This window comes from Oculina patagonica, chromosome 4 (assembly GCF_052425735.1).
Source record: "Oculina patagonica isolate OP01 chromosome 4, crgOcupat, whole genome shotgun sequence".
Classification (NCBI taxonomy): domain Eukaryota; kingdom Metazoa; phylum Cnidaria; class Anthozoa; order Scleractinia; family Oculinidae; genus Oculina; species Oculina patagonica.
In genome coordinates this window covers 14728048-14749267 of record NC_135761.1, presented here as the reverse complement: position 1 = coordinate 14749267, position 21220 = coordinate 14728048, and the positions used below count along the sequence as shown (strand labels likewise).

General features: G+C 38.2%; 3 protein-coding genes across 6 annotated transcripts; 1 reads left to right on the top strand and 2 right to left on the bottom strand.

Moving 5' to 3' along the window:
* The first annotated feature begins 2828 nt into the window (after positions 1-2828).
* LOC144649641 (substance-K receptor-like) lies at positions 2829-8676 on the top strand. Of its 2 annotated transcripts, none has more exons than XM_078509188.1 (3): positions 2829-2896; positions 6223-6283; positions 6766-8676. In XM_078509188.1, the coding sequence occupies exons 2-3, from the start codon at positions 6253-6255 to the stop codon at positions 7842-7844; spliced, it is 1110 nt and encodes a 369-aa protein (XP_078365314.1). In that variant the 5' UTR covers positions 2829-2896; positions 6223-6252; the 3' UTR covers positions 7845-8676. The 2 variants fall into 2 exon arrangements, with proteins under 2 accessions (XP_078365314.1, XP_078365315.1); XM_078509189.1 differs by lacking the exon at positions 2829-2896 and adding an exon at positions 5688-5753.
* Positions 8677-9845: 1169 nt separating this feature from the next.
* LOC144649656 (ectin-like) lies at positions 9846-14533 on the bottom strand. 3 transcript variants are annotated; one of them, XM_078509210.1, is made up of 6 exons: positions 14347-14533; positions 13624-13742; positions 13440-13547; positions 12664-12777; positions 11272-11518; positions 9846-10676 (listed from the first exon to the last, which is right to left on the bottom strand). In XM_078509210.1, the coding sequence occupies exons 3-6, from the start codon at positions 13507-13509 to the stop codon at positions 10253-10255; spliced, it is 855 nt and encodes a 284-aa protein (XP_078365336.1). In that variant the 5' UTR covers positions 13510-13547; positions 13624-13742; positions 14347-14533; the 3' UTR covers positions 9846-10252. The 3 variants fall into 3 exon arrangements, with proteins under 3 accessions (XP_078365336.1, XP_078365335.1, XP_078365337.1); XM_078509209.1 differs by lacking the exon at positions 13624-13742 and having other exon boundaries at positions 13440-13545; XM_078509211.1 differs by lacking the exon at positions 13624-13742 and having other exon boundaries at positions 13440-13523.
* Positions 14534-14903: 370 nt separating this feature from the next.
* Positions 14904-20965, bottom strand: LOC144649630 (uncharacterized). Its single transcript, XM_078509162.1, has 6 exons — positions 20856-20965; positions 20396-20505; positions 18935-19096; positions 17757-18293; positions 16883-17120; positions 14904-15870 (listed from the first exon to the last, which is right to left on the bottom strand). Exons 2-6 carry the CDS (start codon positions 20451-20453, stop codon positions 15528-15530), a joined length of 1338 nt encoding a protein of 445 aa, XP_078365288.1. The 5' UTR covers positions 20454-20505; positions 20856-20965; the 3' UTR covers positions 14904-15527.
* Between the last annotated feature and the right edge of the window lie 255 nt (positions 20966-21220).

The following is a 21220-nucleotide window of genomic DNA, read 5'->3' as shown; positions in this document are numbered from 1 at the left end:
AATCGTACGGCTCTTAATTATATAAGCTTCCTTGTCAGTGTTTACCTGATCGTTATTGAGAGACAAAAACTTTTAAAGTTCCTCGTTGAATTGACTTCAGGGGTCAGTATTTTGATTTTTAAGTTACAGTCGAACCTCTTTTAACGGACACTCTCGTAAGCGGACAGCTCTACTTACGGCCGCCTTGTTTGAAACCCCGTTTTACGCTCCCATACAAACTCTGTATTTTTACATTCTCGTAAGCGGACATTCCCGTAAGCGGCCGCTGACACTTTCGAAGATTACGACTTAGACTTTTTCTTTGTTTTTAAGCTCCCGTAAGCGGACATCCCAAAGAAAATCCTTTTAACAACCTTTGTATCTTGTTTTTAGCAATCAACTTTACACCGCCGTTCGTCACAATGATTTTACAGTAATTACAGTACGGTCCAGTACCATTTTTCAGTGTTTGTTTTGTAGTCATCCACGTTCGTCCGCTTATTGTTAGGTGGGCAAGCTCCCGTAAGCGGCCATCTATCCCCTACACCTCTATTGGCCGCTTACGAATACCATTCCCGTAAGCGGCCAGCTCCAGTTATGGACACTTTTTTTCGCGTCCCGAGGGTGTCCGCTTACGAGAGCTTCGACTGTATTTTTGTGATGTAATAAAATTAGTCCAAATTGAAGAAAAAAAGTCTTAAAAGAATACATTTCTAAGGTTGAAGACCACCAATAAAGTATAATGATAAATCCAATACACAGGTTAACAGGAATAGTTACGGAAGATCGGGACCACAAACGACAACTTGATTTTTAAAAAAAAATTGCCCGATGTCGTTATTCCCGTCCACATGTATCGTTAAGGGTCAGAAAAATCGCACTTAAAACGATAACCGCAAAACAGGTACTGAAAGAATTACTGCTAAAAGTCACTAATTAATCATATCTGGTTAAAAGTTCAGGTATAACACTGCACATATCACTTCTAATCATTTTGCTTTAGACTCTTCCTTACTTTTCTTTTTATTTTCACCCGTACAGGTGACAATAATATCTTCAAGAACAAGATTTTCAAGGCGCAAAAAATATTATGCAAATTAATTCGATTATGGTCCATTTGGTACCAGCAAATCCATTCCTGTTTAGAGTGTTTATTTTAAGTGCCTTCTGGTACTTTTCAAAATATCAATTAGCGTACAAACTTTAAGGGTAATTTCTCTCGTATACGAGGGAAAGATATATAACCGCACCACTGAGCTGTCAATTCCAGTCAGTTTTCAGTAATTTGCCGTTGCTTCTCAAGAGCATTTTTCCCCGCGAGTATGGCCGACGGCAAGTCCCGATGATGTCACCTGTGATAGCTCACATAGCCCTTGGCCATACTTTACGGTGTCACGGAGTAACCAGTCTAGCGTAGATATATGCGCATGCGCGATGCAAAGTTTTTATTTGGTGGACAACAACGATGATAAACCAAGTAATGAATGAACCGAAAGGAAACCAGCACTGCAAAGCAACGAAATAGTAAAAATATTAGAGTTAAATGCGCCAGCAAGGAAAAGGAGGGCGGAACTTGCTTCGGTTTTCCTGTAATGTGAAAGGATCTAAATCAGATAAGTTAAAATTTTGCAATAATAGCTGGAAAAGAGTTGTTAAGCTTTACTAAAAAAAAAAATACTTTTCGCCCACAACAATGCACTGAGCTAGCCTGAATTTCATACATCCCTCTGTGGTCGCCTACTTCAAGATGGGACGTCTGAACACATCTGGCCCTAGCACTGAGCCGGCGGGTTATGGGTTATTGCTATTGCTTTTACTTATCTTTTTTTTTTTCCTTTTTATTATATATTTTCTATTTCTTTTCCTGCTTGCCTTCCTAATCTCTCATCTATGCTTTATGTTTATTCCCTCGTGAAGTTTTCCGTATGCGTTTAAATAAATCAAAGTTGAATATGGTCTTTAATTAAATAGATGATTTATTTAATTTCAGTTGAGGGAATACACAACCGCTATGCCTTTTTTCTCATTTCCCCACACCCTTAAAAAAAAAAAGAATAAATTAGACCAACAAAATCAGTACATATTAATTTTCAAGTTACAGGGCCGGGCCCTTTTTTCCGTAAGCTTTTGCGGAGCCATGTACAAGGATGCGGTATACTTTTTACACCGCTACATTTCGCCTTTTATATACTGCGTGTCAACAAGGTTGACACCACACTGCTTTAAAGGATTTTGACAGCTTTAATTTTCTGGGATTGTTTTATTGTTCTTTTGTGCCCTTTGCTTCACACACACCCACAAGTTTGTTTTAATACGGCTAAAATTGAAAACAATCCGAGTCTTCTGGTCTGGAACTTGCGAGGCTGTAATTATGTAATGCAAGCTTTTTGTATGTTTTAAACTAAGTCATTTTCAATTTTAAATTAAAATTTTAATTCAGGACTTGTAAAATCTAATCTTTTTAATGAGTAAGTCGGTATCATTTCCCACAACGCTTCTATCATCCTTGAGTTACCGAGGACGACCGCATTTAATTACATATTATATATATTCAATGCACAGTTTGTTTGATAAGTTCTATTTGCTAGAGTCAATTCCATGCTCCTCATGTGCTCCGCTATCGTTTCGAACGTTCGTCTTTCTTGAAACAGCTGTACCTTTTAATTGGCGCAGTACGAAGGTTGCCATGGTAACTTATTATGCAACAATTTCACCCTTTATAAATCATATGAGCGGTACCTACTTGTTACCGCATATCATTAACGTCATCCGAATATTCCAATAGGCTGCAGTCGGACCAATCAAACAAATGGAAGTCAAAATATTTTTCAAGACCAGGCATTTAATTATAAGTCGCAGCCTTTTCATAGAGTAGATCACAGAAGCTCAGAGAGGATGGACATTGTAAGAAACAAAGGTAAGTATAAAAGAATATCCGATGACTTTGTCAAGGTCTTCACCGCGGTCAAACGTCCCAGGCAGGTTTTCTTTCCATTTCGCCGTTTTTTGTTCAAATTGAAGTGATTACGAGCAAGGATACATTAAAATAGTTGCCGAGTGAGCATTCCCTTCCCTCAGGTAAACCAGTGTTTTTACTTTTTAAATGTTTCGCATCCGAACCAAAGGTGCTTTGACAAATGGCGCCGACAAGTCCGCATATCGCTATTTTCAAACACGTAGAACTTTTTAGTAAAGCTGCAAAAAACTTAGTAAACCATTAGGATACCGGTTATGTATCAAACTTTGAACTGTGAAAATTAAAACCTTATCTTTGCAGTACTTTTCTTATTTTTTGCATATTTCTGTCGTTTGACCGCGGTGGAGTCAAGGTCCTCTGTCTTAACATTGCTCGTCAAATCATATGATACGGGCCTAGTGAAATTTTAATTCAAAACGTAGCTGCATTTATAGTTCATAAATAACCGAGATAAACGAAGTGCATAATTCGTCCGAAGGGAAAAAACTGTAAAATTGCAACTTGAACTAATTCCTTTCTTTTCAGTAAAAAATAAGAGCTAGCTATGTACATAATGGCGCGAAATCTGTTGCTACATTTCCCACCCCGGCCTCAGTTTTGATTTGCGTTAATTAAGTGATCTGTTATGGCGTTGAAAGGTTTTTGCGATAATAGAAAATTACCCCTTCAGGGTTTTTGCGTCCGTCAGCGGAGAGATATTTTCCTAAAATATCTTGTTATTTTATAAAAGTCTTACGTCACTACTAAGTGTTGCTAGAGACGGTGAGTTTTTCCTTTTCCTTTTTAATATTGCCTGCTAGTCACAGTGAACTGAAATAGTCATTTACCTATACTGCCATACATTAGTTATTTTGGAATAAATATTAAACGCTATTAATTATTGCAGCAAAAATATCATTGTGTTCAATGTTGAGAATTTTGGTGCTTACATCCTTTGCTGCTTCCTGAAGACTGTAATTTCCTTTCAGTTTCATGGGCGTCTTGCTCGACAATGTAGTTTATACAGAAAGTACTTTTGCCTCCTGCTTTTGCATGATTAAGTTTGATGCGCCAAAATTGCATCCTTATATAAAAGCTTAGTCAATTTTCGTGAGCTTTGCAATAGTATACAACTTCACTATCTTCAAAAAGAGTTTTAGTGAAGGAGTCGAAACTAGTGCCATAAGCAAAGCCTTCAAATTTACTTTGCGAAGAGTTTTTGGAGAACGCTCTATCGTATTCTGTTCCCGATAAAAGGGAAAGTAGCTGTGAGGGGATTAACTTTTCTGTGGGTGGGCCTGTTCAGTATTTAATTGTTCAACAACGAAGCGTTATAACTATTCTTTTAACTCTACCAATTCTAATATCAAAGCTGCAAAAGGGGTTTTACGTTGAACCCAAAAACTGAGTTTACTTGTAAGAAATCGTGATTCCAGACCGAATCGCGTGCACGTTATACTTAAATCGTACGTGATATCTATTAAGCAAATTATTTCTTAGGGGCGATCGTGATCACCCCTAAAACGACTGCGTGGGAGGCTACGAATTTCGCGGACTAGTGTAATCTCGATTCCTTTCTACACAGGTGTCTTGCATTTCAACACTTCCTGCCATGTGCATCATGTTCGCCTTGATATTGGCCAGAATTAAAATACTTAAGACCTTGTTGCTTGTGCTAAATTATCGTTCCACGCAACCTTTGCACTCGGCCGTGTTTGCCTACCAAAGAAAAACAACGTTTGCATATAGGTATCTCAAAATAGAAAGCATGACTGTCGCATTGTTCTGTTTTTCATCCCTAAGGATTTGTATTGTACTTGCGCTTGACCTATTTCGAAAGAAGTTGTTCGGCATAAACATAATATTTATTAAGAATGAGGTGTTTATAGCTTCAGCAATAATGTTGACTGTTGACCACTTAGTGGACTCAGATGAAAGCTTGGTTGCGCATCCGTTCGAACACGAAATTAAAAAAGATACTAGCAGAAATAATAAAATGGGTAGATAACAAAGTGGTGTATATTGAAGGTGTATTTGTGAAGCAATGCATGCAATAAAAAAAAATAAAATGTTTTACACCATTTTACATAGATCAATATCAAAATTGCACATTGCATTTCAGATGACTTCCTTTGTCCATTAAACAATGTAAAGGTAAATTAGGTTAGGATTTTTCCAAACATACCGAAAAGCCGCGAACAATATCTGTCATGAAAATAATAAGTCTTCCGGTAACAATGTCTCACTGCAATACAAAATATTAGGAGTTTGACTGTCATTTTGTTTTGGTTACTTAAATACAACTAACAGAAAGAATTTTTCTATTTAATAAAAATGGAAATAAGAATGCTTTTAAACCCTTAACGAAATTCTGCAGACGGAGGCTTATAAAATTTTTAATATGTATGGTAATACGCCTTTATCTGGGAAAAAAGTATTCGATATATTTGCTTACATGTGTGTACATTTTACTTTTAATTTTTTTCTTATTAGAGCAAATTGTATTACAGCCTTTTACTTCATAGACGTAATTTGTCACTTTTGGCTTTTAATTCGATTGATTAGAGAGTGTCATTTTCCCTTAATTTTCGCTCATAAGAATGACCAAAATATCATAAGGAAATGTCTCAAGTAGAAATGCTTTTTGGAAAAGCCAACTAAAGTAAACATGTCGGTAATAGTTTCTTTCTATTTAATTACTACTTCCTTTATTAAAAAAAAAAAGAATTTTATTGTTCCAGTTGTGTCTAACCCTGGATAAACAACATAATCCTTGATCTTTTCACCGTAGTCGGATTTCGTCTCTGAGGTTTGCAAGGTATGCGACTGTGTTTTGCTAAAAGTACAACTGGCACTAAATTTACAAGTTCACAAGGAGGATTATTTCTCTCCAAAGTTGCTTTAATCCAATAGACAGGCGTAATTATGCCAGTTTCATCGAGACAATTGTAGCTGTAAGCCATTCATTCCGTCGTTCGTTACTGATTAGTGAAAATATAATTTTTCGTCTAAACTTACCTTACATGTAAGTTTATCCCGATGCTAGTATTGATTTTGATCAGCTTTCTAACTCATTGACAAATGTTACCTGCACAACCGACATAGACACAACCTAAATTAAGACGCCGAGTTTAATTTTCGTCCATGCCCGCAAAAAAAAATTGTTTCCATTCTTTGAACGGTCTTCCGCAGTCTTTTATTTTTTTTTAATAAGTATACGTCTAATCTACTGAATAAGCAGCTATTATTTCTGTTTGATGAAAACTTTCTTCAATTTTTACTTGCAGTTTAGCACTTTGCCCAGGTCAGTGGTTATCATGAATGGCTCAAATTCAAGCAGTGGAAAAGGTTTGTTATTTAGAGATTTATTTGGTCTGTCCTGCAATGCAGTATTCAGATTCCGACGAACTAGAACATTTAAGGTACTAGTCAATTTTTTTTTGAAAAATTATCCATGTGAAGTATTGGGCGATTCTCGAAATCTAAGTAGCTTTGAAATTGCTTCAAATGCTTAAATTTATAATTGTAATTTCATCAGAAATCTTTACAATTGCATGTTTAGCTAGCTTTTATATCAGTATACAAATACACCGGAACATTGCAAGCTATTATTACTATGTTGTAGACAATTTCAACCGTTCGGCAGCCTCTGCCATGAGATTTTGCCCTCTGAATCATTAACTACAGGAAATATATTTTGTGTTCTAAAGTTTTCGACAGCACATCTGAAGGAAACTAATTGTAATTTTTGGCAATAAATCATGTCTTTGTTACGTTTTTAAGTTTAAAAAACAAAATACTATTTTTATTATTTCTTTGATCTCTAATAGAAAGCGAGCCAACTGAGATTTTCACCAATACAAGCAAGCTTGTTATAACAACCGTGTATGTCACGACTATCTTGTGTGCATTGGCGGGAAACGGTCTTGGCCTGTACCTGGCGTTGAGAAAAAAGGCGGGAAACCGCACCGCAAACATGCTGATCGCCAATATGGCGATTGCAGACCTACTGGTTACAATCTTTGCCATGCCATATACGCTAGTATACATTCATGTGGGACTGAAATGGCTTGGAGGGGTAATTGGACAAATCACGTGTAAATTTGTCCACTTCTCCTATCAGGTGTCAATACCAGCATCAATTTTTACGGTTTTGTTGGTTTCATTCGATCGCTTTTATGCTATCTGTCACCCGATGAGAGGAAACATGTTTCGAAACGTCAAAGTGATGACATTTGCCATCTGGATAAGTTCTATAGGGTACGCCATTCCATTTAAGATGGCAAACGACATTCACGAGCACAAAGGAACCCATTACTGCCTACGCGCCTTTTCTCCGTTTGACAATCAAAAATCTCGACAGGTTTACTATTTGACGACTTTTATTGTACTCTACTGTGTCCCTCTGGTGGTTCTGACAGTTCTGTACACCCTAATCACAAGAAAACTCTGGCAAAGGAAAATACCTGGAAACGTGAGCAAAGCGAGGTTCAGATCAACGGAAAAGGAAAAGCGCAGGATTATTAAGGCTTTAATTCTTATTGTTGTGGTTTTTGCTATATGCTGGTTTCCAGCACATGTTATGCACTATTTAGTGTATTATCGCATAGATTTACTTCGTAAAATCCCATTGGAAGTTGAAGTGTTTTTCTTTTGGCTCTGCCATGCAAACAGTGCTATAAACCCGTGTTTGTATGTGCTGATAAGTCCGAGTTACCGCAAGCGTTTGCGAAGAAGTTTCGGGCGTTTCTTTTCTTGCTGCAGGTTTTGCTGCCGCCTTGGAAAATTTCATTCCTTTAGGAGGAGAAGCATTGGTATGGTAACACTGAGTCGCTCATTTGATAAATCTACTTCTACAGTAGTAGGTTTTTCGTTCAAAACTAATGATACAATATGCACTCGACTGTAACAGAGGTCAAGGGACTGAGTTGTACAAAAGAGAAATATTCCGGATTCGCTTGAAATTCTATATGTTCTGTTTGATTGTTGTTTTGATGTAGGGTTTATATTATTAGACGTCACATTTGGACTAATTCATTATCTTATTTAGCATGAGTCTCTCCGTATGCTGAAAGCCTCAACCCTTTCCTTTCTCAGGTGGAGTTCTTGATTAGGTGAAAGCTGAGAATTGGTCAAAATCTAACTTCAAAAAATAAAATTAGCTGAGATCTTAGAACAGTAAAATGAGAAATGAGCTGAAAGTTTAACTGCTACCTGAGAAAAAGTAACTTAAAAACTATTCGGTGAATGATTTTGCTTTTTGATATATTTTTGTTTGAACGGCAAACAAAACATTTTTACGAATTTGAAAAAAATTCGTCTGACGTTGTTAAAATAACAAAGCACTGACACTACCGATATATTGTTTTAAAAATTTGCACCTTAATTTGCCACCTTAATAAAATATCGAATATTGGATGATATAGAATTGATAGAATAGACTAGAAGATAGAAAAGACTCCCGACCGAATTTAAATAATGGGAGTGGTCAAGAAATAAGACCTGTAAACATGATTGAGCTTACTAAACATGAATAAACAGCAACAGTAACGACAAAAAGTGCATAGATTTTATAAAAGTTATTCTCAGATTTAACTCTGACAGTCATACATTCTTTCTGTAAGCAAGGTTATCATCGATTATATGAACAGATTACAGTGCAAAAGCACAAGTAATTATGACGTCGTGACCAACAGTCTGTGCTCTTCTATTATTTCAATTTTACACGACTCCCACCATATCTGTAGAGTCAGTCAACGACAGTTTGAGTTCTTTTTTTTTTCAACTACGTGTATTTTAGTTTAGAAACTACACTGTTGTCGTGTCACCTGACTGTTGGTCAAAACGATATTTAAGATTTTAAACCAGTACAGTAAAACAAGTAGCAATAATCCAATTAAACATAATTACATCCTTCTTGGAAATACCAAACAGTATATCTTTGTAGCTCGGGACAGCATGCATTTCGGTGTGGGGGGGGGGGGGGGATGGGGGATTACGCCCATAAATGGGCTATTTGGGTATGTACTTTGGGATGCAAATTGTTACTTTGAGGTTCCCTGGCTTTTAAAAAGGGGATCATTTTCACCCCTTTTGGGGCTATGATCCTGGTGTGTTCATTAGATGGGGCTTCTTTAATTGATAAATTACCTACCCGTTAAAGATAAAAAGTAGAAGAATTTACCTGCAGGACTTAGGACTCCACTTGACTTGCGACTAAAAACGCCTTGTTTTTCTGCCACTTTTTGGCAAAACCAAACATTGTTGCTCAGTTTTTTTCATATAAGGAAGAAGAAGAACTGTTCCCTCAGGTAAAGTTATTCTCTATACGAACGGTACGGTAAGAAAATTACATAATTATCCTGAAATGCAGGATTTATCTAATCTAATTTATCTTGTTTCATATTTTTTTCTATTTAACTTCTTTTCATATGATCGTGTTTAAATTGCACTGTTCACTTAACCAAGGCTTTTTTGGCTCGATTAGCTCAATTATTTTCAAGTACCTGATATGCATTGGCTGCGGTCACATCTACGACGTAACTAAAGTTTAACTGTAGTTAGTCTCACGTTACGTGACGTCATACCTAACTATAGTTAGTGCTTTCGGTCGTCTTTGCGGTCACACCAATGCAGTTAACTATAGTTAGTTCTGATAAGGTTGTGAATAATTTGGTATTTAAATTAGTTCATGACAGCCCTTTTGTTTATTTGTGTCCGTTGTTCCTCTATTTTTCATTTTGCCGGCTTTCGGCGTTGGGTAGAGTAGGCTGCGGATTCGAGCTTGCCCATGTGATTTCGCATGTGTCTGTCCTTCCCTTGCCTTTGTTGCAATATGTTCATCTCGCACGTGCGAAAAGAATTGTCGCATTCTGATTGGCTTTTCGTTTGCAAACTTAAGACTAACCCATGAACCCTGCTTGGGTATAACTATAGTTAAGTTATGATAAAGCATTTGCATTATCATATATATATTTCATTGCTACTGCTGGACACACATTCATATAGTTATAGTGTGCATTGTTTTAGATCAGCGAGGCGTAAATTTTAGTTAGGGCGAACAGAGAAGCGGTCACATTACCGAAATAGCTAACTATAGTTAACGCCGTCCTAACTATAGTTAGCAGTCTAGATGTGACCGCAGCCAATATTTTAGATTATTAAATTAATTGTAAATTTAAAAACTTATATTAATAATGTTCGGTGATTCTTGTTGTTGTGTTGTCATTTGTCTCTTACTTAATTAATTATTACCCAAGTATTTCAAAAACGGTGTTCATATACGATACAATATAACGGAACGTCATTCCCTTGCGGTTATAAAACAACACTAAATCCTTGCTTCCCTCTTCTAACTGAAGCTCCAAAGATTGCAAATAACTGTTTAATTGTGCAAGTAGTACTTTCTTGTAGCATTTGTCCTTTAAATCCAGAAATTTTCTGACATCCCTTTCCAGGTTGCGGAGGCAAAATAAAATCTTCGTTTTCAACATTATTTATATATTGGCAGCCCGTAGCTACGAATTTTCCTTTTAGAACATTTTCCGCGTAATTCTGCGCGTTTACATAGGGCCTGTATCTTGCCACTACTGCTGTACAGTTAAAATTGTCGTTCGCGGTAAATGTTGCTCTTCCGATTCCCATTTGTTGAGCTGATCGCCAAATTATTCTGCTGAAAGGTTTCCCTTTGTCGTTTATAGGAATCGGCTTATCAAAATCCCAGTGACAAACAGTCGAGTACCTAAAACAAATAATTGCAGTGATAAATATTCGTCGCACAAAATTAGAGTTTCTATTTATAGTACAAATATTTTTCTTTTTCTCCCGCCCGATTGGTCTAACACATCACGTGACGCTGTCTTAACCGGGGAATATCCATTCTTGATCTCGTGCCCAGTGCGGCTTGTCCCTCGTAGCCGGCGGAGTCTGTGCACGAGAAACAAGTGGCTCTGGAAAAAAATAATTTGATTGGCTGGATTTTAACTAAAGGAACAGCTAATCAAATGAGCCGTTTAAAATCCCTTTGTTATACGAGAGTTTGAAAAGGTTGATTTGATTGGCAAGCTAGCTATAGGATTGAAACTCCCTTTGTTAAAATCTAGCCAATCAATTCATGTGTCCCCAAAGCCACTTGTGTCTTGTTCACAGCTTCCGCTGACTAAGTGGCAAAAGCAGTTCTAGAGCCGAGGTAAGGATTATCAGATGACGTCCCCGAAGTGATGTTCCCCAGTTCTTAAAACTAGCTTTTAACGTTCTACATGTTCTAGCTTTCACCCCAAGTGAATTATTCGAAAGATAACAAATAGGATATAATATTTCTATTATTCCATACTCACCATTCTTTCTCTGCTTCAAAAGCAGATGCTCCTTGGCTAAATGCTTTACAGCGTAAAAAAATGTTTTCTGCCTGGCCCGGTCGAGTTTCAATGGGGGCGTGCTTTATTACCAAACTTTGAGCGATTTGTTTCGCATAACGTGCAGCCTGAAGGCTTAACTCATGGTCTAGTTGAACTTTTGGGGTGTTGTGGACGCTTCGATGGAGGTTGTGATACAATAACCCCTGAGCTTCAAATGCTGTGACATCTGTAAGATATATTGTACAGCGTAAGGGCGATGATAATGCCTCATGTTCTCCTCAATTTATCAGGACAAGCAGTCCTTGTAGTCAATTATGGTTTAGTTGATACTAAAAGGGGCAGTTTCGCCAACATTTAGTGCTACTTGGAATATCAAATGAAGGTGTTGGTACTTAATTGGAAATCCACGAATAGTGGCCTGGCCTTGCTAAAACGTACTGTAATTGTCGTACAAATCGTTAGAAAATGGTGTGGCTACGGACCTCGTAGGACACAAGTAGCCTAAACCATGAAAAGTAGACGGGCTGACCTTTTCAAGTTGACAGTTTTACTTTGGAACAAAAATTCTTAGAAACCACTGATTACGGTTTAGTAAAACATCTTGGAGAATGAAATCATGTGGCTTGCTTTTGGTGTTCAAAGATATTTATCGTTAAGCAGTGAAGCCACACTCCTAATTCGGTAGAATAGTTTACAACAAATTTTAGAAAAAGACTTTCAAGCCAACACTCAACACGTAAATACTCACCATAGTAGTTTGCATCTTACTTTCTTACTGGTAACGAAGCATCGGGTTGATGTCTTGGCCATGGCCAATTCCAGACAAGCTTATTCCAAAAACTTTGAAATAACATATTTGTTCTTGTACTAATTTATTGACTTTTGTCCATCTGTGAATGATTCCAAAAATATCGTATAACTTATAACAAAAGTTTTTAATACATTTGACATTTGAACATAGTCGTATGATGAAGGTACCCTGTAAACTGGCTTTCGGTTTGGTCGGCTGTAAACAGGCTCTCCGGTTAGAGATAAATTACAGATAAAGTCAGGAGAGCGATAAGAGTGAGGGGGGAAAGGGGGTGAGAAGGGGTGAGAAATACCGCCTCCCAAGGGACCTCCATTTCCCCCTCCAATCCCTTCTCCTCCCTTCTCCCCCGTCGGTCCTCACTTACAGACTACAATTTCAGTTTGTTTCCAGTTTGTCCCCCCCTCCCCCCTCCCCTCCCCCTTTCACTTACCAATCACTAAAGGGATTCATAGATGAATACAAGTGTTCCCTAGAATTTGGTTTCTCTTTGACAACTATTCCAACAAATAATCTAATAAGATAAAATAAAATAAAGAAATTTCCTCTGGAAAGTTTCTGACCTTGAGAGTTCGGTTCCATTGTAATATCAGGCGCAGGTTTTTCATCCCGTTGGTACCAGCTGTAGACAGGCGCCATTTTGTATAAATACGGATACTGCGGTCTGTACTGATAACCTAGAGTACACAAAAAAGTTCAAAATAGGGCTGTTTAATACTTATCCTTATGTCCTCTATTATCTTTAACTCGTGTAAAGTAGTTAAGTGCATACGAACACTAAGTGCTAGATAGATAAAGACTTCCGGTTTACGTCTGTTAAAAATAATGCCATGCTCTATTTATAAAATAAAACAAGACATTAGTTTATGCCTGTGGTAGACGAAGCTTGCAATTTTGACTAGCAAGGACATATTGATATAAACTACGAAACAACTGCAACCTCTACCATACTTCCGCAGATTTTCAGTTACTTTTCACCACGTTAACTGGTAGCAGTGACATTGGTTTGACTCTTCTAAGACAAAATACCTTTCGGCTGTTTGACATGTCGGAGCTCTGTCGCGTGCCATCTTGACAGTCGTTTAAATTAAACGTCAGTCTCAGTATATTCGCCTTTAAAAAACACAAGGCCTTAATAAACACATAGCCTAAGCATTTATCACATGTATCCTCCACCATGAATGCATTTTATAGCATTCATGCAAGAAAGTTTACGTATTCTTCGTGTAAGAGTCAACTGACCTTGAACTTGTTTATAAAAGAAGTCTGCTTCGCTGACTTAAACAAAGTGCAAGGCTTTCTGGTCAAATAAAAAAAATTTAAAATTGCATTATTATACCTCCATATACTTGCCCATTTGCGACCTTCAAGACCGTAAACACGGCGAAGAGCCACAGAATTTCTTTCATCGTCAGGGAGATATCTTCAAGTTATAATCTCTAAAACTTCAATGACAAAAGTTATGGAATTTGTTTTTTCCCCAGAAAGAGCAACGTCTTAACTAAAAATTGTCGGAATTTCCTGCTCAAAGTTACTCTTTCCGTGGCAATTATAATGTCGAAAATCGTAGAAAATCGAAGGCCATTTCAAGGTTATACACATCTCGCTGTTTTCACAAAGTACACCTGTAACCCCGCGCCACCTGTTGGCGGGAAAAATTGCCACCCTGCTTGCTGTTACGGGTATCATAATGTTTCACTTAAATGGTTTTCGTTAAGTGAAAGTAGTTTTATACTACTTTCTCTAAAATCTTTCAGTTGACTCAAAGCAGATTCTGGATAAGTTAAACGCCATTTATAACGGTCGTTCAATAAATAAAATGGTTAACAGGCCCTTTTTGCGGAGAATCCCTCTATCTTACATCCTATTGACATTTTTTTATTAAGGTGGGGATTAATACAAGGAGGAAAATAAGAAAGAGAACAATGAATATTATTAAAGCGATGAATGAACAAAAATGACCTAGATACTAAGAAAACGTCGAGATATTCAATATTGACTTATTAGTGCCAAATTAAAGAGAATTTGTTTGACCAAACACTTTATAATCAGAAAGGCCCCCAAGTGACAAGCCTTCCTGCTTTTCTATTAAAAAAAATAAAACATCGTGTCATTGCATTCACAAAGTTAGTTATGATCTTCTCAGTCATTTCTTCAAATCCAATGCATTAAGCTTCCGTTGTGATCACTTGGACTTTTAGAAAATTTTACGACACCAATTCTCGATACAAAAGAATTTATCTTACCTGCAATCCCAGCTTAAAGACCTCCCTGTCGTCAAAATGTTAAATTCTTCAAATCCTACCTCTCTTTTTCTCTCATCTAACCGATGGAATCAATCACGTGAAAGGAAGAAAATCACTTTTTTCCGTGGGGTTACGCTCACACGATAAGCCATATCATATATAAAATCTAATTTTTGTTTCTCATTGTTTAGTTTACTGGTTTTCTAAGCAAAGCAAACTAGTGATTCAAGCAGCAATATTTGACTGGTCACTGCTGATTTGTTTTGACAGCAAGTTGACAAAGATCGGAAAACACAATACCTTGATTTCTCTATCTCTCCATTCTTACAACTGTGATTAAGCCTACAATAGAGGAATTCGGAATACCACTTTTTGCCGAATAGGGAAACTGGGCATGAGGGCATGTATAATTGGCATCCTCTCTTATGAAGGCCTTTTCATTCACGTTTTTTGTTCATTTAACTATAAAATATAAACCAGACTGTCAGTAATAAAGTGTATTTAGTCCCTTTATTCTTGGAGGAACTCCTCGAAGGTTTTTCGGTGGGGGTGGGCCGCTCGGCTCTCCAAATCCAGACACTATTTTCGTTTGAAGTTTAGACGGAAGGATAAAAGACTCACAAAGAAATAAATACGTTAACGCAAATATGTGCTCATTGTTTACTTTAAAAGCCAGATCTAGCAAACCAAAGGAAAGCCCATCCTAAACCTAGACTTTATGGCCCTTTATCAAACCATGCTGCTCAAAACCCATACCCTCCCTGATGGCACATTAAATAATAGCATATACAGGGAAGTACTTCCTCCCCTTCCCGATATAATCATACCAACAGCAAAGGTCAGCAAAGAGTTTTCCTTTAATTAAATACTCTTCTACTTTCCTTTATTAGATGAACCTCTTCTTCTGATTAATTTTCTCGGCTGGCGACTTGAAATGCACCCTTAATTACTAAGGTACGATTATTACATACAGTTATTTCCGTACATTTTATAACTAGCCCTTTCGGAATCATTTATACATTATATCATTTTCTAACCAAGTTTTATTATTATATTTACTTAGCGTGTCTCATTTCTTTTCTCCGGTAAGAAAGAAAGTCAATATATCTGAAACAGATTATTCTACACGATATTAGTTAACGTCTCTTTCAACCTAAGAAACCCAGATGTCAATAAAAGTCTTATTCTCTATGGCTATGATGGTGTGATATTCCTGATCCCTTCTTGTGATGTATCCTTGATCGTGGCGCCCAGTATTGCGTAATTGTTCTTTTTACGCCTGCACATGCCTGGGCCTTGTTAAAAGACCCCTGGGGTACGTTTTCCGCGTAATCTCCCATCATGTTCCCAGCGGGTTTGTATCGGCCCACAATGTAGGTACATTTCATGCCATCCTTCTCAATATCTGCCTTTCCGATACCAAGCTCAACACTCCCCTTCCACACAACTTGAGTAAAGTGGCCAGTGCCGCCGCTACCACTAGCCTGGCCAAACGTGTATCCTGGTTTGCACACTTCATTGTACCTGTGTGTAGATATGTGCTATGAATAAGATATCAATGATGTAATAAGAAATACTCAGCACGTTTAATGTCTTATCTGAAAGGAAGCCTATAGCCTGAAGCCGGTTACATTTGGTTGTTATTCTTTGTGAATACAAGTTCAAATTTAACGACAAGCCTCAATAAAAGTTACTTAAAAAGTCTTTTCACGGGTCATTAGTGGCTTACACCCTGTAGCTAATCCCGTATTTCTGCAGCATGCAGTGACTAGAAGTGTTTCTACTCCTCTCTATACATGAACTAATCCATCTCAAGTTATTCCGTTCCTACAATTTGTCAGGCTGCCTTAACAGTTCGCCTATATAATTTTTTTTAATCCAGGGTCGACAGAAGCACTTCAGTAAGAGTTCATTGTCTATCCCGAGAACAAGACACAACGCCGACCCGGTGTTGAATGATTAAAACCTGACCCTCTCGATCCGAGGTCGAGCGTTCCAAATAAGCCCAATTTTGAAGAAAAAAAAAAGCAGGCATTCAATGGTTAAACGTGAGCTGCACAACAAATTGGATAAGGTCTTAATTAAACAGAAGATAGATTAATTTGAATTGATTGCTTCGAAATGTATGTTAAATCAATTGATTTTCTGACTGACTGACTGAATAAATGAATAAAAAAAAAAAAAAAAAGGGGGGCTCTCCCGCCCCTCCCTGGCCTCCGCCTCCCCACCTATACTGACTGACTGACTGACTGACTGACTGACTGACTGACTGACTGACTGACTGACTTAACACAGAGCACAGGGAGGGGGAAGGCAGACGGTAGGAAAGGAGGGAGTGAAGGGAGACAGGCGGGCGAGAATGGAGGGCTCTCAAGCGCGATAGTCAGGGAGTTTCGGGGGCGAGGTCCTGTTCTCCGGGACTACGCGCAAACGAATGAGAGAGATGATGACTGAATGACTGACTAACTGACTGACTGACTGACTGACTGACTGACTGACTGAAGAATGAATGACTGACTGATGTTTAGTTACTAACCAATTTGTGGTTGCCTCAGCTGTTGTTTGGCCATCACTGTCACAGCCCATAGAAAGATTTTCTCCATCATCGTTTCTTTCACTTGGGCTTGCGTGAGATAGTACACCCCGCTGGGCAATTTTCTGCGCATATTCAGCTGCTTGTCTGCTCATCTCAGCATTCAGCTTCATTAGAGGAACACCATGCGTTTTACGATACTCGTTGTGTTTATTCAGTGCTAGTATTTCATCCTGTGATCCTGAGAGGGTAAACATTATACTTCCTTAAGTTTATCGATTAGAACTTTCTCTAATGACCCTCAGAGTAAACATCTTTGCACCCATAATGTGTTTGCCTTTTTACAAGCCTGCGTAAAGATTTTTTGTCTTTCCTGGATGTTGAATAAAGGTTTAGGTTCATTGATTATAAATTACCGACTAGAAGATGACAATTATCTTGAGTGGAGACTGCCAAGCTGTCTCCACTTAAAACCTTTAAAGGAACTAAAATTTACCTTGTGTTGGATCGTATTAAACGCCGTTAATAAAGTATCGGTGAGGGGAACAAGAAAGCTTTGCTCTCTGAGTGATCTTGCTCTAGAGAAGAACACAGAGGTAAAGCTGAAGCACGTGATCAAAACTTAGTCCATGTTTGAATGCAGAGTAAGAATGCAAGTGGACAGTTAATTTCTTTAGTTTTCCGAAAACTAAAAGCAAGACTATATATTTCCGAGGATTACATCGTGATTATTTTTTTATGTGGTTCATGCCTTCCTAACTGACGACCCACATTGTGGGAGACCATCTTCTCAAAATAGGTGTCCGGTCTAGGTGTAATTTTAATTGGATGCAAAACACGTATTAACATAACCAGTAAAACAGAAACATCCTGTTACCTCCACCGCCGCCACTTGGTGGTGGGGTGGCAGCCCCCGCTCCAGTTGTAGGTCCAGGCGTTCCAGCAGGTGGAGTGGTGGCAGCCCCCGCTCCGGTTGTAGGTCCTGCTGTTCCAGCAGGTGGAGTGGTTGCAGCCCCTGCTCCGGTTGTAGGTCCTAAAGTGACTCCCGGTGTGGGTGTGGGGCCACTAGGCCCAGCCGTTCCTCCTCCGCCAACACCCGTTGTAGGGGAAATAGGTGCCGTAACTGCGCCAGTTGGTCTTGTTTGTGAACAAGGTACAGGACACAGTGCGGGCTTTGGACCACCTCCTGCGCCTGGTCCCCCCCCCGCTCCGGGTCCTCCCCCCGCACCTGGTCCCCCGCCTGCCTCCGGTCCTCCACCTGCACCCGGTCCACCGCCCGCACCTGGTCCCCCGCCTGCTCCGGGTGCTCCCCCTGCTGCCGGTCCTCCACCAGGTTTCCCTTGCTCGTTAGTGGAAATTTTCAAGCTTATATCAACGTCAACGCCATCGGGTTGGATCTCATAAGTGCCTGCACCTGCATAATTGATACAAATTTAACAGAAGTGAGCTCATTACCTTTTGATAATGTAATATTATTTATATATAATACGGACTCGGAAATATTACTTATTATTTAATCTCTTGGCAGGAAAACGATTGTGACTTTTCCAATTATATCATTAAAGACAAACCTTTAGCTTTCAATAAAAATAATTTATCAATAAATTTCTGGCCTTATCTCGAAAAATGAACAAATGAAGACTATATTTCCCCTCAGGGGGAAATGGGACCTCTCCAAAAAGCCTATTACCGTAAATCAGTCAGACTTTATCCCTCAAATTTCGAGCTAACATCAGCATTTGAAATATGCCCGGGCCCTTGTCTCGCTATTTAAGCCTGCACGGTGCCTAGTACAGCATAGAGAATCAATTTTACGTAATACTATTTTTATACTATTACTGATATCTTTTCTGTCTATCGACGATAAAGGTGGATCGAAAACTTGTTTCCAGCGCGGGAACGAAAATCAGTATCATAATGTCTAGCAACGCAACACCAACGCTATTTGCTAAGGATATAGCCAAGGCTGATATTTATATATTAAAGGTTTCAAGACACTGGCGCCAAACCACAACCATTGCTAAAGCAATTTTCTACAACAAGATCAACACATACCAACAACGTTACCATCGTCGATTTTAAAAGCTCCTGTTTTTTGATCTCCTCCATTTGATGGTGTGTCTCCCAATGGAAGGCCAACGGCAGCGAAATGCACAGGTTTAAAACCAAGCTTCTGTCTCTTTTCTCCCTTCGAGGGTTCACTAGCATGCACCGCAACTTCGAATAGAAAGAGCACAAAGAGAACAATGTGAATTCACGACAGATTATGCATTTCATAGAAGGGTTTCTATACATAGAATAAAACATATCTGAGCTGCAAATACTGTTAAAAACACGTAAAGCTACATGGGACTTTCTTATTTTAATAGAGTCTCGTGGATACATCGATTAACAACCAGGTAATATAATATATTGGAGATTCCATGTTTCGCGTTTTTCACAAGAATGAAACAGTGAAAAAAAATAACTAGACAAAGGCATAGTCATGGGAAATTGTAGTCAACAATTAATTAAGAACACGCCAAATAATGTATCTGGAAAAACAAACTCGGCTTCACTGGAATATTTATTCACGCAAACATGTTTTTCACCTGCTGTTTTAAGAACATTTAACAATTAGGAGGTACTGTTTTTTGGCGTTTTAAAGTCTAGGAGGGATTGTATTTTTGAATTTTATAGTTTAGTTATTTATCATTCAAGAAGGAAGAAAATTATGGCCCTGAAACTTAATATTAAACTTTGACGTAAGGTATAACTTCGATATAACTAGATGAGCAAACCAACACCACAAAAAATATTTCTAAATACTGCTTAAGGATGAATTTCAATGAATGAGATAATCTGACATTATAACCCACCGATTAATTTTCGCGCGCGCTCATTGGAAAAAACCGCATCACGTGGCACAAAATCGGACGACGGGTATCAGCGAATATACCCCGTCCGATTTGATATCCGTCGCTCGATTTTGTAGGCAAACACAAAACAAACGAATGAAGTCACCTTATTCAATTCTAACTTTTAATGAATTTACAGTTATAAAACTACGTAAACCAATCAACTTACATTTGTTTCAACCACAGTTACGCCGAGTTTATTACGTAGGTTTTTTCCTATAAATTTACTGGCGATAAAGCGCGATGAAGAAATTAATCGGAGGGTTATAAAATAAATAAACCCCTTTCTGGCTTGCTGGTGTATTGGAGGATAATGCCCTTGGCTGAAAGATTGTCCTCAAAATTTCACAGTTGCCCTCGAAGCTACGCTTCTCGGCCAACTGTTCATTTTTTGTACAATCTTTCAGCCTCGGGCATTATCCTCCAATATACCAGCCGCCTGAAGGGGTTTATTTACTAAATACTGCTTAAGGATAAATTTTAATGAATAAGATATCTGACAGTATACTGTACCTTACAAGCAGTGAAATAAAAACATCGTGTGTTTGTTAGTCTGTAATAACCAGTACTTACTTTTTAAGTGGTCTTTAATATGATATACTAATGTTTGTCAACATACCAATTAGAAACGGCAATATGTAGATGATGACACATGCCATCCCAATTGTAGTTTTCATCTTCGGCTGTCAAAGCCCTCTTTTCTCTTCAGCTGATTTGATACTTGGATACCTAGTTGTCGCAATATGGAAGAAAAGCAAGTGCTAATTAAACGTTCTTGCCAGCCAGCACCCATAACTGATTACGCGAAGGATAGCAAATATTTAGCCAATGTATTTTTGAACAATTTTCCCCCAAGAAGGTCTAAAGTTCAAGCCACTTATCTCTAGGCAGGAATATTACTGGTATATATAACTTTCTACAATTTATAAAATTTCAGTTCATGACCTACAAGTTATTTCGATTTTGTCAGCTATCCTGAAATGTTAAATGAAGTAGCAAATAAGGGCTACTTTTGTTTGTAAAAGCTTATTACCGAGCTACCTTTATATGAAACAGTGATAATAACCTGGCAAACATACCTCTTAACGATTTGCTGTACTGATAACCGTTTTTCTGCAGTGACAAATGATATGCCTGTTCCTTTTTGAGTGAAAAACGGAATTACATCAAGCGGGAAAATCTCAAGGGCCTCTAATGGTGTTAATGAAGCAACTGAAGATAGGACGCTTTGTTGAACACCATTGATCGCAGTGTTTGATACTCTTTCATACGTAAGCTGACACCGGGTGCTTCATTGTTAAGGCAATATGAAAAGATTATCCGTCCTCAGATTACATCTCCACTTTGAAATGTTTATGTTTCATCGGGCAGTTTTCTTCTACTGGACCTACAAGCTGTTTATTCAAGTTTTTAGTTCGAATTGTTTCTCAGTACTTGATATTTT